This window comes from Pectinophora gossypiella, unplaced genomic scaffold, assembly GCF_024362695.1.
Source record: "Pectinophora gossypiella unplaced genomic scaffold, ilPecGoss1.1 Pgos_32, whole genome shotgun sequence".
Lineage (NCBI taxonomy): Eukaryota > Metazoa > Arthropoda > Insecta > Lepidoptera > Gelechiidae > Pectinophora > Pectinophora gossypiella.
The window spans coordinates 778,813-794,369 of NW_026063242.1; the positions used below are offsets into that span (position 1 = coordinate 778,813).

The window sequence follows — 15,557 nt, forward strand, 5'->3', positions numbered from 1 at the left end:
AATTTTCTATTCATTGTACCATTTCTTTATTTTTATTTTTTATGTATTTTTGTACGCCTTCATGCAGGCCGAACATATCACAACATTGTTATTAGAATAATTCTACCACCTTTTTGTATTTTATGTGTTCTCGCAAATAGTAGAATTGAAAATAATTTAAAAAAATATGAATTTTGCGACGGAAAATCCCTCTTGATATAAACTCAGAACCATGGTCTGAATCATTCCCCTCAATATTCGTAACGATGTCACTACCACCCTGTATGTATCATATGTGTACAAGAGAACTTGCAAATTACCTTCTGGTTACGTATTTTTAACCACTCTACGAAAGATTTTGTTTTGTTGTGATTATATCTACAATTCAGATGTTATCGTTTGTATCCTCGAATTCTACTTATTTATTTATAATTTCTATACTTACCTTTTCAATTAGACTCGTGTATTTAATTATCAGTTAAAATTCATAATTCCTTCTGCATAAGTTTTCCCATGGGACAAACCGGAGACTCTTTGTTTTGTTCGCGTTACCCATAACTAACTCTTGCGTACTAGCCAAACTCTTGTGAGAGGAGAGGTAAGATCGGATCGGTGGGGTGGGGAGTGTCCATTCCATACGTAGTATAGAACATCCATCTTAGGACTTCGTGTCAGAAATATTCGATAGATCTCTCACGGCTCTGTTCACCCCATTATGAACCACAGGCGAAATTAGTAATGTTATATTCAGCTACTTACGTCTTGTCGCCAGAGCTCTTTTGGTGGCTGGACGAGTAATACTTGCCGAAGGACCCCGTTCTAAAATAAAAAATATATTTGTTTTGTCATATAAATAATAACCCTTACAAGATCTTGAATCAGCGGTTTGCTTGAATATCACTTGTCTGCGTTGTTGCGCAAACGCGGTGCGCGCAGCGCGAATTATATCAATGTTTTTATTATGTTAGGGCTTATTTTATTATACCAATAGACGCAGCGAATGCTACCTACGCAGATAAGCGTCGTACACCTATTGGATGAGAGCTTCGATATAAATCGAGAAATGCGCGGAAGCAGGCGCGGTTTTGTTAAAAAACAAAATGCAAGATATATGAACGCTCCGCACGCTCCGTAAACGTAAACCGCTCCAGTAGAAGCACAGCTTTAAGTTCTTTTCTCTATCTACTTGTTGATGAACAAGAACGACATTACGAACACTTTTGCTAATGATATAAAAGCTTGCAGTTACATACCTGGTGTGGCTTGCAACGCCGTCGTGTTTTGGTTATTTACTTTGAAATACTTCATTGGGCGCTCATCTTCTCGATTGCCCTTTGAACTTTCACTTAAAGAACCAGCTATTGAGCTCGTATCGTCGTCTTTAATATGATTGGGTTCTTCCAATCTAGCAGTTAGTACGCGAGTGTCGTTGTGTGTCGTACTTCTTTTTCCTTCTCGCCCTGAAGACGCGTCACAGCCTTTGGCGAGGTCGCGGCCTCCTGAGGTTCTGTGAACCCCACTACCCTCTGACGTGGCTCTACTGCCAGTTTCTCGTCCATTCTGACTGCCAGTCTCGAAATTATGACTCAAACGTTCCACTAATACCACAGGGAAGTATGCGTGTAAATCTGAAATGAGCAAAGTGTTTTCATACAATACCAACAATTACGAGCAGACCAAAGAACTTACAATTACAAAAAACACCCTCACACACATCGCACACCCTCATACATACACACGAACTAGCACGGAAAATATATTAAAATAGTGGAGAACATAAAGCCGGAGCTAACAGACTTCTAAAATAATAGTAATTGCATCTTGTATTAGAACTCCGCTCAAACTGTTATGGATATTATTGTGTCAATGGGAGATAGCTGGTACTTATAGCATAGGTTGTACCTATTGTACCAGCAGTGCTAAAATTTTGATTCTGTTACTATTAGTTATGTACACGAACGTACAGAAAACACTTATACATGTTAATTGATTTTTTGACACTAAGCTACAAGTGATGTATAGTTCATAAGTTGCAAAGAAAGCTGATAAAATTATCTATAAGTATGTCGGGTCGTAATCCCTACATATATGTTGCGTTGTTAGGTTCCGGAAAGGAAAGGCACGTGCGTTTAGATTGAGTGTTTAATTGTCACTAGTTTGCGTAATTTACAATATATATGAAAAGATATGTCAGCGTAAAATAATAATGTGCGAGTTCGCTCGTACATGCTGCCGAAATTTAAGAAAAGAACGAAATACAATAAATCATCAAAATTAAGGAGTAGTTTGTTTATTGACACGCCTAGTAGACTGTCGTTCCACAGGTTTCATCGCAGGTGGTTCCCGTTTTACTTCAGTTTTCTGCAGCTCAATTACTTCGATCTTGTGAGTCTTGGATTTCTTCATTTTGCAATATAACCCAAGACTTACAGTGATGATGATGATAACTAACACAATAAATCCGTATAATGTGTAGTGATGTACGTCATGGGAAAGTTGAAGTGTGTTGAGATTGTCTTGTGTTTTCTTTACTGTATGAATTTGTTCTTGTATGACTCTTAACTGTTTATCGTGGGTTTCAGGCGTATAAGTGAAGTTAATTTCCTTCAGTATGTGGTTAACTTCCGACTCAGGCCAATAAATCTCATCATCATTGTTTAGTATAACCTCTGATCGATAAGTTTTCGACGAATGTATTACGATGTTATCTCCCTTCAGCATGCAGCCGAGCCTTATCTTTATAATACCGGCACCATGCAGTGTTTCAGTTTTCACCGTATCGTCCGGGCAAAAAATGCGTACAGCGCATTCCTGACAACATTTATGAACAGCCAGTCGGCGCGGCTGTGTAACATGATCCACTCATCGCGACAACTCGATACAACGGTGCCTCAATTAGATAAGTTTTTATTGTTTATGATTTGTGACTCACAAAGTGTAGATCGTTCCTTAGAAGTTGTATGTATAGGTAGGTTTAGCCGACATAATAGTTTGTTGTCTTTGAATGATATGCATCCTGAATGTACCTCTTCTTCATTTAGCGGTATGATCATGTCCTTCTTGAGATTTAAAGCGGAATACTTGGCTGTTGGTTTGATAAATGCAGCCTCGTTCAGGTTGATAATCGGAATAGGTATTACTCGATTCAGTTCAAAAGGCTCACTGTTGATCAGGGGCAGCTTTATCTCAAATATCAAGAAGTCTGTAAGTCGTACATGCACTCTTGAAAGTTTATACATTTCGCGAATGCAGTCTTGTTGACTACTGATACATGGCAGCGTGACGTCATTTGGGATCTGAGCTGTGATAATGTTAAGTTGGTTTTCAAACTCTTCTGGGTTTAATAAATGAGTGTCCAAATGACCGCTTCGTACATCTGTTACCAGATCAAGTAGTTGCTGTTGTAAGCGTCTTAAATTGTCGATAATCAAGTTGGCTGTAAGGGCTGCTGCAGTAATGTGCATAGCCTTCCTTTGTTCACCCTGGATTAGGTTGTTCAAGTCAGACATTTGTTCACTAATGCTTGAGAACTGTTTGACCATCATCTCTTCGTTTCGTTTTATAATGTTGTGTTCTCCCTCAATAATCGAAGTGTGCTGTTTATATAAGTTGAGTAGATGGTTCTCATTGGTTTGAATCGTTTTAATGTCTTCATCATATTTGGAGGCGAATCGTTCGTCGAGCACACCGAATAACGAGTTAGCCACGTAGCCCACCCCGTCAATGAGACCTCTTCTATATCGTCGGCCATGCTCGGTTTTCAGAATCGTGCTGTAATGTTGAAGCTCCTTTACTTCATGTCTTAACTGAGATGTCAACGGTTTGAAGGCCGGTTCGTCCTTACTCAAGTCATCCAACATGGTTACATGGTACTCGATGTTTGTTAAACTATGCCAGTAAATAGATAAGTTGTAATAAATGACCATTTTCCACTCGTCTTGTATCAGTTGCATATCAGCAACCTTATCAAAGTAAAGCGGTTGATTGTGATTTAGGGTTGTCACTTCCATTTTCCGTGGTATTTCTTTTGCGGTTACAGAGATGCAGAGGACCCCGATACCGACCCCGCCGGCGTGGTCGACGATTTCCCTCATTCAGCGCTTATCGCTATCGACCCACTAGGGTCGATTAATTCTTTCAAATATTTTTCCTCTCAGACGACGCCCTGAGCCGAGGTTCGCGCCCAACTGGGCACCCTCAGGCCTGTTGTCTTAAACGTTGTACCGGGTGAGAGCCTTCAGCGCTCCCCATTTGTCCGGCCAAGTAGTTAATGCCATCTGCGGCAAATCTACAATAAGTCACGTCAAAAAAAAAAAAAAAAAAAAAAAAAAAAAAAAAAAAAAAAAAAAAAAAAAAAGAGATGCAGAATGTTGTTAATAATATGTATAAGATATTATATAAGTTGCTGAATGTTCCCGTGTTTGTTTTAGGTTTACGTTGTTTTTGTTGATTGTTGGCGTTTTGTGCTTCATCTTTGTCTTGACTGTGATTAATGTTTGTTTTTTGTGTTTCAGGTTCCTGTGAGTCAATGGGCAATCGGATCAGTTTGCTGGTCGGACGCTTGACTCCATCACTGTTTTTAGTTTTCAGAGTTACCACGCGCACATGGCCATCATTACCAGGATGAGTCAGAATGACCCTGCCCAGCAGCCAACGAGCTGGCGGTACATGATCCTCCTTGATGATCACGAGATCACCGACTTGGAAATCCTTTCCAGCGTAATGCCATTTGCTTCGTGTTTGTAAGGATTGAAGATATTCTGCGGACCACCTTCGCCAGAAATCTTTATGCATTTTTTCCGTGAGCTTCCAGCGTGTTCCCAGGCTAATGTTTTCTACCTCTTCCGAAAGCGGAGGGGCTAATGTTTGGTCTCCAGTTAGGAAATGTCCAGGTGTGAGACAGTCCAAATCTTCAATGCTGTTTGTTAACGCGACTAGGGGCCGCGAGTTAATACAAGACTCAATTTGTGTTAATAGAGTAGCGAACTCTTCGAATGTTAACTTCTGCTCCCCTAACACCCTCTTCAAATGATGTTTCATTCGTTTAACTGCTGCTTCCCACAAACCGCCTGCTGTTGGCCATGAAGGAGCGTTAAAATGCCATTCGACGCCGCAGTTCGTGAGGTCTTCCATAACTTCCGAAGGTAAGTAATGTTTTAAAGCTTCTGTCTGTTCTCGTTTCAGGCTGTGGGCAGCTCCAACGAAATTGGTGCCACAGTCACTGTACATGTGTTTTGGAGTTCCACGACGAGCACACAGTCGTTTGAAAGCAGCCAAAAATGTTATAGAGCTTTGATCAGATACCAGCTCTATATGAACGGCCTTGGTAGACATGCAAATGAAGATCACTATGTACCCCTTGGTTGTTGCTATGCCTCTGCCTTTGTTAGATTTTACATCCACAGGTCCGGCCAAATCTACCCCGGTATGTGTGAAGGGGCGTGATGGCGTGACGCGGGGTCTTGGCAGGTCAGCCATTATCTGGTTTTTACTGAGAGCTCCAAAGCGCAGGCACTTGATGCATTTGTGTAGTTCTTTTTTGACAGCCGTCATGCCGCCAAGCGGCCAGTATTGGTTCCGCAGGTAAGTTAGTGTAAGCCTTGCCCCACCATGCAAGGTCATTTTGTGTGCCCAGTCAATCAGGAGAGTACCCAATCGATCCTTACTAGGTATGATCATAGGATGTTTGTTTTGCTCTTCCAGGTTTGAAAGGGTAATTCTGCCGCCGACTCTCAATATGCCGTGCTGATCAATCCAAGGATTCAAGTTCAACAGTGGACTTTTCCGTGGTAGTTTGTTTTCGTTAGAAAGTTGTTCAAATTCTTTGTTGAAATGTTTGTGTTGCACAGCCCTGATAATAAAGTATTGCGCGTTTCGGATTTCATTCACATTCAAGTTCGATGTAGTTTTATTATTTTTGTTCCGTAGATTATGAATGAAACGTAATACCCAAGACAGTATGCGCGTCACCTTCCCCACAGAGCTGTGATTGTTTAGAAGGGACTCGACGAGCGTTGGTTGGGAGTTAGAGTTGATAGTGAAAACCTTTGGTTTTTTCTCTTCATCCGTGACAGGTTCATATGTCATCGTTGGTTGGTGTTCCATGTTGATGGTTTTGAGCCATTTCGGACCTTCCCACCATAAGTCATGTTTAAGCACCTGAGAAGGCAATAGTCCTCGGCTAGCGCAGTCCGCGGCATTGTCCTCTGACTTCACGTGTCTCCAGCAATGTGATGGCATGACATCTTTAATCTCAGTCACTCGGTTGGCAACAAACGTTTTCCAACGTCCAATTTCTCCCTGCAACCAACCCAGAACTACCATTGAATCGGTCCACCCATGTATTGTAATTGTTCCTGTCTGAATGTTTATTGTGTCTATGACTTTTTTCATTAGTTTAGCGAGCAATAATGCACCGCATAACTCCAGCCGTGGGAGCGACATAGTTTTATTGAGTGGTGATAATTTTGTCTTCCCTGCCACTAATTTTACTATATGTTTGTTATCGTTAGTCACGGATTTACAGTAGATGACGCATGCGTATGCTTTCTCCGATGCGTCACAAAATCCGTGTAGTTCTATAGGCTTATTAGTATCGCCCATCCACCGAGGAATTTTTATATCGGCAATGTTGTGTATATCTTCTTGTAGCGTGTTCCACTCCTGCTGCACTTCCTCCGGAAGTACATCATCCCAGGCCAAGTTTATAGCCCATACTTTTTGAAACAGGAGCTTGCCTTTAATTGTTATAGGAGACAGCCAACCGAGCGGGTCAAAGATTTTAGATATGCTCGATAATAATGTGCGTTTTGTTGTTGGCCGCATCTCATCGCGTGTCTGTATGACGCTTAAAAATGTAAATTGATCGGTACGCGGATTCCACGACAGGCCGAGCGTTTTGTTTGTTTCAGCGTGTTTAAAGTCAAACATATTTTGACTTATCACATCGTTCGGTAAATGTTCAAGGAGTTGGTTGTTGTTACTGTCCCATTTACGTAACTTAAAACCGCCGCCGATTAGGATGTTAATTATTTGTTGTTGTGCTTCTTTAGCTTCTTGTATGTTATTGCAGCCGCCGAGTAAGTCATCGACATACAGCTGTTTGTTCAAAATATCCGTGGCTAATGGGTACTTGTGTCCGTCGTCCTGCACTAGTTGGGCGATGGTTCGCATGGCAAGGTAAGGAGCGGCCTTAGTCCCGTATGTGACTGTACACAGTTGGTAATCTGAAATAGGTTGAGATGTAGATTCCCGCCACACTATTTTCTGTAAATGTTGATCCTGTTCTTGAACTAATATTTGGCGGTAAAACTTCTCAATATCAGCTGTATATACGAATTCAAACTTTCTCCATAATAATATCATAGCTTGTAAGTCCTTTTGGAGATTAGGGCCGCCCTCCATGAGTTCATTTAGGCTATAGCCCGTTTTTGCCTTACAAGAAGCATTAAAAACTGTTCTAAGTTTCGTAGTTAGCGAATCCAACCGAATCACCCCATGATGCGGAAGATAACAGCTCGGGTCCCGCGGGATGGTACACAGTTTCATGTGGTTTAATTGTTCATATTCAGCCATGAATTTTTTGTAGTTTTCAGATAGAGATGTGTCCCCGACAAATTTTCTTTCCAGCTGCTTAAATTGAGCGACAGCTTGTGGCCTCAATGAAGGCAAGTGCTCTTCAAAATTGGGTTTCATAGGTAACTTGACCTCGTATCGTCTATCTGAAAGCCGCGTCGTTGTTCTTTGGTATAGATCTTCACAATATTCTTCGGCTGGTGTCATGTTACTGTTATGTTGTGTTATTTCTTCCATCTCCCAATATTGTGAAATCTCTTCCAGGTTGTTCAAGACTGCGTGGCAGTTAAATGTTCTAACATTACCTGTCAAAATCCAACCCAGCCTTGTCTGCTGAGCGATAGGCGCGTTGTTTGAGCCGCGCAGTATCCCATCCATAATTATTTCAGCGTAGACCGTGGCATCCAAAAGTACATCAACAGGCTTGGATATGTTGAACTCTGGATCAGCTAGGTTAAGATTATGTAAGTGCGACCAGGGTTGTTTTTCAAAAGTAAAGTTAGGTAGGAGTCCTATTACCTTCGGCATCACCAAAGCATTTGTTATGAATGTATAATTGTTGTAGCGTGACTCGCAGACCAGTTGTACAGCTCCTTTACTCTGAGTGGCGGAGGTGCCTATTCCGAAAACTGACGAACTCTGATTACATCTCTCGAGTCCTAAACGTTGTGCAGCATCTTCAGTGATCAAATTTATTTGCGACCCCTGATCTAATAGGCATCGCATTGTTAACCATGCTCCATCTCTGGCGCGTATTTTAAGTTCGATAGTGGCTAGTAATACTTCATTCAAGTTCCCAGAGACGTGGTTCGACTTCCGTGAAGTAGAGCTTGAAGCGGTCGCATTTGAATTTGCCGACATTTGTACATTGTTTGAAGCGGTGGAGGTGTCATGTAACGCGTCGTGTAGAATCGTATGATGGCCTCGATTGCATATTTTACATTTGTTTTTAGACGTGCATTTATATTTGTGATAATACAGACAATTTTCACAGACAGGCAATGTCTTTATAGTGTGTATTTTTACGTCCGGTGTCATATTTAAGAACTTTGAACATGTAAGTAGGACATGTTCGTTCGTTTTACACAATGGTCAAATGCGTTCCCAAGTTGTTTTGAACGTTTTTGCGAACTTGAACCTTGAGTCGTTGATGTTCTCTTTATGTTTAGGTTCATTTTCCTTTGAAGGTGGAGTACCCTGTCTACCCTGTTTGGTCTTTTTGTTCAGGGGTTCTAATGCTGTAAACTTGCTTTCCAGTATTGAAATGAGCTCGTCAAAGACAGGTAAGTTTCGTTTATCTTTTCGAGCGTCCATGTAAGCACTGTATGTTTCAGGGTCCATTTTTTCAGTCATAATGTGGACAAGAATGGGATCCCACGTTGACGTATCTACCCCGAGGTTGTGGATGGCGTGTACTGTTTCCAGACTAATATCGTGAAGTCGTTTTATCTCATAAGCGGTTTGTTTTTGCATCGGTGGTTGGTTCATGAAAGTTTGCATTAGTTTAGTAAACAGAAGTTGAAGGTTGTTGTACCTACGGTTCAGTATTTCCCAGCAAGTGTCATAGTTGTCAGATGAGATAGTTAAATGTTGGACAAGGCGCTCGGCTTCACCCTTGAGTTTTCCTTTTAAATGTTGCATTTTTTGGCACTTGTTGAGCGTAGGGTTGTTATGAATTGCCTCAGTGTACAAATCCGAAAAAGCAGGCCAGTTTAGGTAGTTACCTGTGAATGTAGGCAGTTCAATATGCGGTGTAGAGTCGATTTGATGTTTCACATTGTTCATTTTACGGTTCAATCCTGATTTGGCGTTCTCATATGTTTGTTCATAATTAGAAAATTCCTCTTCATACTCGTAGTTGGAACCTTCTAACAGATTGTCAATTTTCCAATGTAGTTCGTCGATGACTTTCCACCGAGCCTGAAGTATCTCAAGTTTATCCTTGATCTCCCACTTTTCCTTCAAAATATCCAAGTTGATATTTCTCACAACACGATCAAAAGCTCGAAAGTTGGTTTTCTGTTGACTCAAAAGTTCATCACTCTGGGAGGGTGATCCCTTGTTCCGGCTTCTGTTATCTTGGGAACCACCTTCACCCGCGCTGCCATGTTCATCCCTGTCAGTTGTTAATGTTGTTATGTTATATGGTTTCGTGTTCCTAATACGTTCCAATCCTCCGGTATAATAAAGATGTAATATTTCTTTTTTGTTTTGAATGAAATATGAAGCAGACTTATCATCTTCTTGCTGAAGAAGTGTATCGTTGGCTTCGTATTCACCCCACAAGTTGGTTAGTGTTTCCACTCGCGATTTGAGGTATTCGGGAGTCTTCCTATGCACGGAATCTTTTCCAAAGTTAGTTATCACTCTCCGAATGCTGTCCTCAATCGTGTTTTGACGTTCTAGAAGAGCCTCCATATTGAAGAATAATGTTCAAAAGTTCTTTAAAGATGTTATTTAAATGTTAAATATGTTGTTTAGATGTTAAAGATGTTCAATGTTTGATGTTCAGATTGTTCAATGTTAATCTGGTTGCAATGCTGGTTGTTTACAATGCTGGTTGTTTACAGTGAATAAAATACCGTGTTTGGACCTTTGCTGTAATCGTAGAGCGCCTTCTCAATCCGACGGGTGAGACCCGCTTCTGGGAGGCCTGTCGGACCGATCGCAATATCACAGTACAGATCACACAAAACACAACACTTCACTTCACAAAAATTCTCGAAGGACCAATATGTCGGGTCGTAATCCCTACATATATGTTGCGTTGTTAGGTTCCGGAAAGGAAAGGCACGTGCGTTTAGATTGAGTGTTTAATTGTCACTAGTTTGCGTAATTTACAATATATATGAAAAGATATGTCAGCGTAAAATAATAATGTGCGAGTTCGCTCGTACAAAGTAGAATATTTTTAAATTCTAAAGTTTAGAAAAAAAAATATTTAAAATTGTAGTACTTAGTTTTGCAGGCGAGTGTATATTTGAATCGTGAATATAGCATATTATACAAACTCATGATATTGATTTGTTTTTTTAAACTATTTTCATTTCCATACTTTGGCGGCGGAAAATTCCACTTAATATCAATTCTCAATTATCCCTCAAAGTTTTCGTTACGATGTCACTAACATCCTGTTTTGTAAGCATTATAACGCATCTCCCGAAACTCAGGCAAGAAGTATTTGTGATAGAAAACATACACATGTAATTTGTACATTTGACACCTGTATCGTTTTTTACAATACAAAAATCACTTTAATGCACCAAAAAATATCTTACCTGGCTTTTTATCCGATTTAGCGACTCCTATTGGTAAATCACGACGTTTAAAGCACTCGCCATCCTGACTCGACGTCGGTGAAGGCGGTGCACGGGATGGGGTTGCTAAAAATAATAAAGAAATATAATATATACATGAGAATATCGGCGGCGCAATTATTAGTTACGTGGAGCGGTAGTGAGTATTTTGTAATTATTTAATTCTTTAATTTTTGTACCCGGAAGTATTCCACGCAAAATTATTATTTTTACGTCACTCTAGCGAAATAAACCACATTGCGTCAACTATAAACAAACATTATGACGCAGTTGTTTATAATCGACTAAAATATCGATTACATGAAAATAGTCGCCTCGACTCCCGAGTAGAATTTCGCGCGGATGTTCTTCTCCAAAAGCGTAGACGGAAGATGAGTCATCACGACCAGTCATTCAAAGTTAACGAGTGGCGACGAGGTCGGCGCAGGCGCATGGCCAAGGTACCTGACTCACGCTGTCATTCTCACGCTGACAAACGACTTGGCATTTTCATAGTAATACACGTATGCTTTTAGATATGAACATGAAAATGTTTCCGACACTGCTGTGTTAGCCTCACTTGTGTTAACGTATGCATGAAACTGAGATTAATTTAAAAAAAATAAAACATTAAATATTTTCATGAATTTTCCGACAGGAATTTCCACTTGATATAAACTCAGAATCATGGTCTGAATCATCCCCCTCAGTATTTGTTACGGTATCACTAACACCCATACCTATTTGTAAGGCTACCTTTATGTACTTGTAAGGGGTGTAAGTGAGATCGTAACGAATACTGAGAGGAATGATTCAGCTCATCATTCCGAGTTAACATCAAGTGGAATTTTGAAGTAAAGAATTTAATAATAAGTATAATTTTCTATTCAATGTACCATTTCTTTATATTAGAAATGCGCGGAAGCAGGCGCGGTTTTGTTAAAAAACAAAATGCAAGATATATGAACGCTCCGCACGCTCCGTAAACGTAAACCGCTCCAGTAGAAGCACAGCTTTAAGTTCTTTTCTCTATCTACTTGTTGATGAACAAGAACGACATTACGAACACTTTTGCTAATGATATAAAAGCTTGCAGTTACATACCTGGTGTGGCTTGCAACGCCGTCGTGTTTTGGTTATTTACTTTGAAATACTTCATTGGGCGCTCATCTTCTCGATTGCCCTTTGAACTTTCACTTAAAGAACCAGCTATTGAGCTCGTATCGTCGTCTTTAATATGATTGGTTAGCGAGTGGCGACGAGGTCGGCGCAGGCGCATGGCCAAGGTACCTGACTCACGCTGTCATTCTCACGCTGACAAACGACTTGGCATTTTCATAGTAATACACGTGTGCTTTTAGATATGAACATGAAAATGTTTCCGACACTGCTGTGTTAGCCTCACTTGTGTTAACGTATGTATGAAACTGAGATTAATTTAAAAAAAAAACATTAAATATTTTCATGAATTTTCCGACAGGAATTTCCACTCCATATAAATTCAGAATCATGGTCTGAATCATCGCCCTCAGTATTTGTTACGGTATCACTAACACCCATACCTATTTGTAAGACTACCTTTATGTACTTTTAAAGGGTGTAAGTGAGATCGTAACGAATACAGAGAGGAATGATTCAGCTCATCATTCCGAGTTAACATCAAGTGGAATTTTGAAGTAAAGAATTTAATAATAAGTATAATTTTCTATTCAATGTACCATTTCTTTATTATTATTTTTTATGTATTTTTGTACGCCTTCATGCAGGCCGAACATATCACAACATTGTTATTAGAATAATTCTACCACCTTTTTGTATTTTATGTGTTCTCGCAAATAGTAGAATTGAAAATAATTTAAAAAAATATGAATTTTGCGACGGAAAATCCCTCTTGATATAAACTCAGAACCATGGTCTGAATCATTCCCCTCAATATTCGTAACGATGTCACTACCACCCTGTATGTATCATATGTGTACAAGAGAACTTGCAAATTACCTTCTGGTTACGTATTTTTAACCACTCTACGAAAGATTTTGTTTTGTTGTGATTATATCTACAATTCAGATGTTATCGTTTGTATCCTCGAATTCTACTTATTTATTTATAATTTCTATACTTACCTTTTCAATTAGACTCGTGTATTTAATTATCAGTTAAAATTCATAATTCCTTCTGCATAAGTTTTCCCATGGGACAAACCGGAGACTCTTTGTTTTGTTCGCGTTACCCATAACTAACTCTTGCGTACTAGCCAAACTCTTGTGAGAGGAGAGGTAAGATCGGATCGGTGGGGTGGGGAGTGTCCATTCCATACGTAGTATAGAACATCCATCTTAGGACTTCGTGTCAGAAATATTCGATAGATCTCTCACGGCTCTGTTCACCCCATTATGAACCACAGGCGAAATTAGTAATGTTATATTTAGCTACTTACGTCTTGTCGTCAGAGCTCTTTTGGTGGCTGGACGAGTAATACTTGCCGAAGGACCCCGTTCTAAAATAAAAAATATATTTGTTTTGTCATATAAATAATAACCCTTACAAGATCTTGAATCAGCGGTTTGCTTGAATATCACTTGTCTGCGTTGTTGCGCAAACGCGGTGCGCGCAGCGCGAATTATATCAATGTTTTTATTATGTTAGGGCTTATTTTATTATACCAATAGACGCAGCGAATGCTACCTACGCAGATAAGCGTCGTACACCTATTGGATGAGAGCTTCGATATAAATCGAGAAATGCGCGGAAGCAGGCGCGGTTTTGTTAAAAAACAAAATGCAAGATATATGAATGCTCCGCACGCTCCGTAAACGTAAACCGCTCCAGTAGAAGCACAGCTTTAAGTTCTTTTCTCTATCTACTTGTTGATGAACAAGAACGACATTACGAACACTTTTGCTAATGATATAAAAGCTTGCAGTTACATACCTGGTGTGGCTTGCAACGCCGTCGTGTTTTGGTTATTTACTTTGAAATACTTCATTGGGCGCTCATCTTCTCGATTGCCCTTTGAACTTTCACTTAAAGAACCAGCTATTGAGCTCGTATCGTCGTCTTTAATATGATTGGGTTCTTCCAATCTAGCAGTTAGTACGCGAGTGTCGTTGTGTGTCGTACTTTTTTTTCCTTCTCGCCCTGAAGACGCGTCACAGCCTTTGGCGAGGTCGCGGCCTCCTGAGGTTCTGTGAACCCCACTACCCTCTGACGTGGCTCTACTGCCAGTCTCTCGTCCATTCTGACTGCCAGTCTCGAAATTATGACTCAAACGTTCCACTAATACCACAGGGAAGTATGCGTGTAAATCTGAAATGAGCAAAGTGTTTTCATACAATACCAACAATTACGAGCAGACCAAAGAACTTACAATTACAAAAAACACCCTCACACACATCGCACACCCTCATACATACACACGAACTAGCACGGAAAATATATTAAAATAGTGGAGAACATAAAGCCGGAGCTAACAGACTTCTAAAATAATAGTAATTGCATCTTGTATTAGAACTCCGCTCAAACTGTTATGGATATTATTGTGTCAATGGGAGATAGCTGGTACTTATAGCATAGGTTGTACCTATTGTACCAGCAGTGCTAAAATTTTGATTCTGTTACTATTAGTTATGTACACGAACGTACAGAAAACACTTATACATGTTAATTGTTTTTTTGACACTAAGCTACAAGTGATGTATAGTTCATATACTTTTTTTCTTTGACGCGCAACGAAACAAGTAATACGTATAATTTTGCATCTCCCGACATTTATTTCGAAATATATAGAAAAACCTACAAGTTCAAACTCAAACAACATCTAAACAGTGTGATTAGTGTATAGTGAGACTTACTTCGTAATAATCTTATAGAAAAATTGTGTATTTTAAGTAAAATAAACAAGTGAATTTTTACCGGTGAATATTGGTCACGCCCTTCGACGCCATTGTTGAGTGAAAAGTTCGCGCGACTGTCATCGTTACGCGGGTGGCCGATAGGTCAAACTCCCGCGCACGCAATAGTTAGTGACGTCGACGCGTCCATTCGGCAAAGAGTTGTTAAGTGCAGACGTTTTACTTGCTCCTGTCTCTGAGAGACAAATCACGGACTCAACTATTGTTGCTCCGCTACATATTTTAGGAACCAGAAGCAGATTGTATATATACAATAATGCCTAAGCCGGTGAGGACACCACAAAAAAAACTGAAGAGTAATAAATCTCCTGCTCCTCCAACTTCACCTGAAATAAACTCCGATTTGGAACAGGAATGTCCATCTGATAAACGCGAAGGAAATATCACATTCCGCTCACACTGCAGATGCTCGGATATCTCTCGCTCTTTTGAATCCCTCAAGACTATGTTAGACTCCTGGAGAAATGAACAACAAACACAGCTACAGGACTTGAGCACCTCCATCGCAGATATGAAATCCCAAATCTCTGACATTCAGAAAACAAATTCTGACATAGAAAAGTCTCTCGATTATCTGTCTTCAGAGTATGATAATATGAAAGTGAATCTAGTTGATCTAGGACAAAAGTGCACCGCCCATGAATCTCGTATAAAGGAGTTGGAATATATTGTAGAGGAGCAAAATAGGAAATTCAACCTTAACCTCCTAGAAATACGGAATGTACCCTGCCAACATAAAGAGACAACTGAAGATCTCTTGAAAACGACATTGGAGATTTTCAACGTGTTATCGGCG

The 15,557-nt window shown here is 40.0% G+C and overlaps 1 protein-coding gene across 1 annotated transcript; it reads right to left on the reverse strand.

The window, feature by feature from the left end:
* Nucleotides 1–3,172: 3,172 nt before the first annotated feature.
* LOC126380967 (uncharacterized) lies at nt 3,173–8,280 on the reverse strand. The gene is made up of 3 exons (XM_050030532.1): nt 4,416–8,280; nt 3,363–3,916; nt 3,173–3,280 (listed from the first exon to the last, which is right to left on the reverse strand). The coding sequence occupies exons 1-3, from the start codon at nt 8,278–8,280 to the stop codon at nt 3,173–3,175; spliced, it is 4,527 nt and encodes a 1,508-aa protein (XP_049886489.1).
* Between the last annotated feature and the right edge of the window lie 7,277 nt (nt 8,281–15,557).

Bases quoted from the DNA above. Each gene is read 5' to 3' on its own strand.
- LOC126380967 (XM_050030532.1), bottom strand. From the start codon at position 8,280: ATGCGATGCCTATTAGATCAGGGGTCGCAAATAAATTTGATCACTGAA. The intron at 3,917-4,415 runs GTAAACCTAAAA...AACTGATACAAG, and splicing joins CAACAATCAACAAAAACAAC to ACGAGTGGAAAATGGTCATT. The intron at 3,281-3,362 runs GTAACAGATGTA...ACATTATCACAG, and splicing joins AACAGCAACTACTTGATCTG to CTCAGATCCCAAATGACGTC.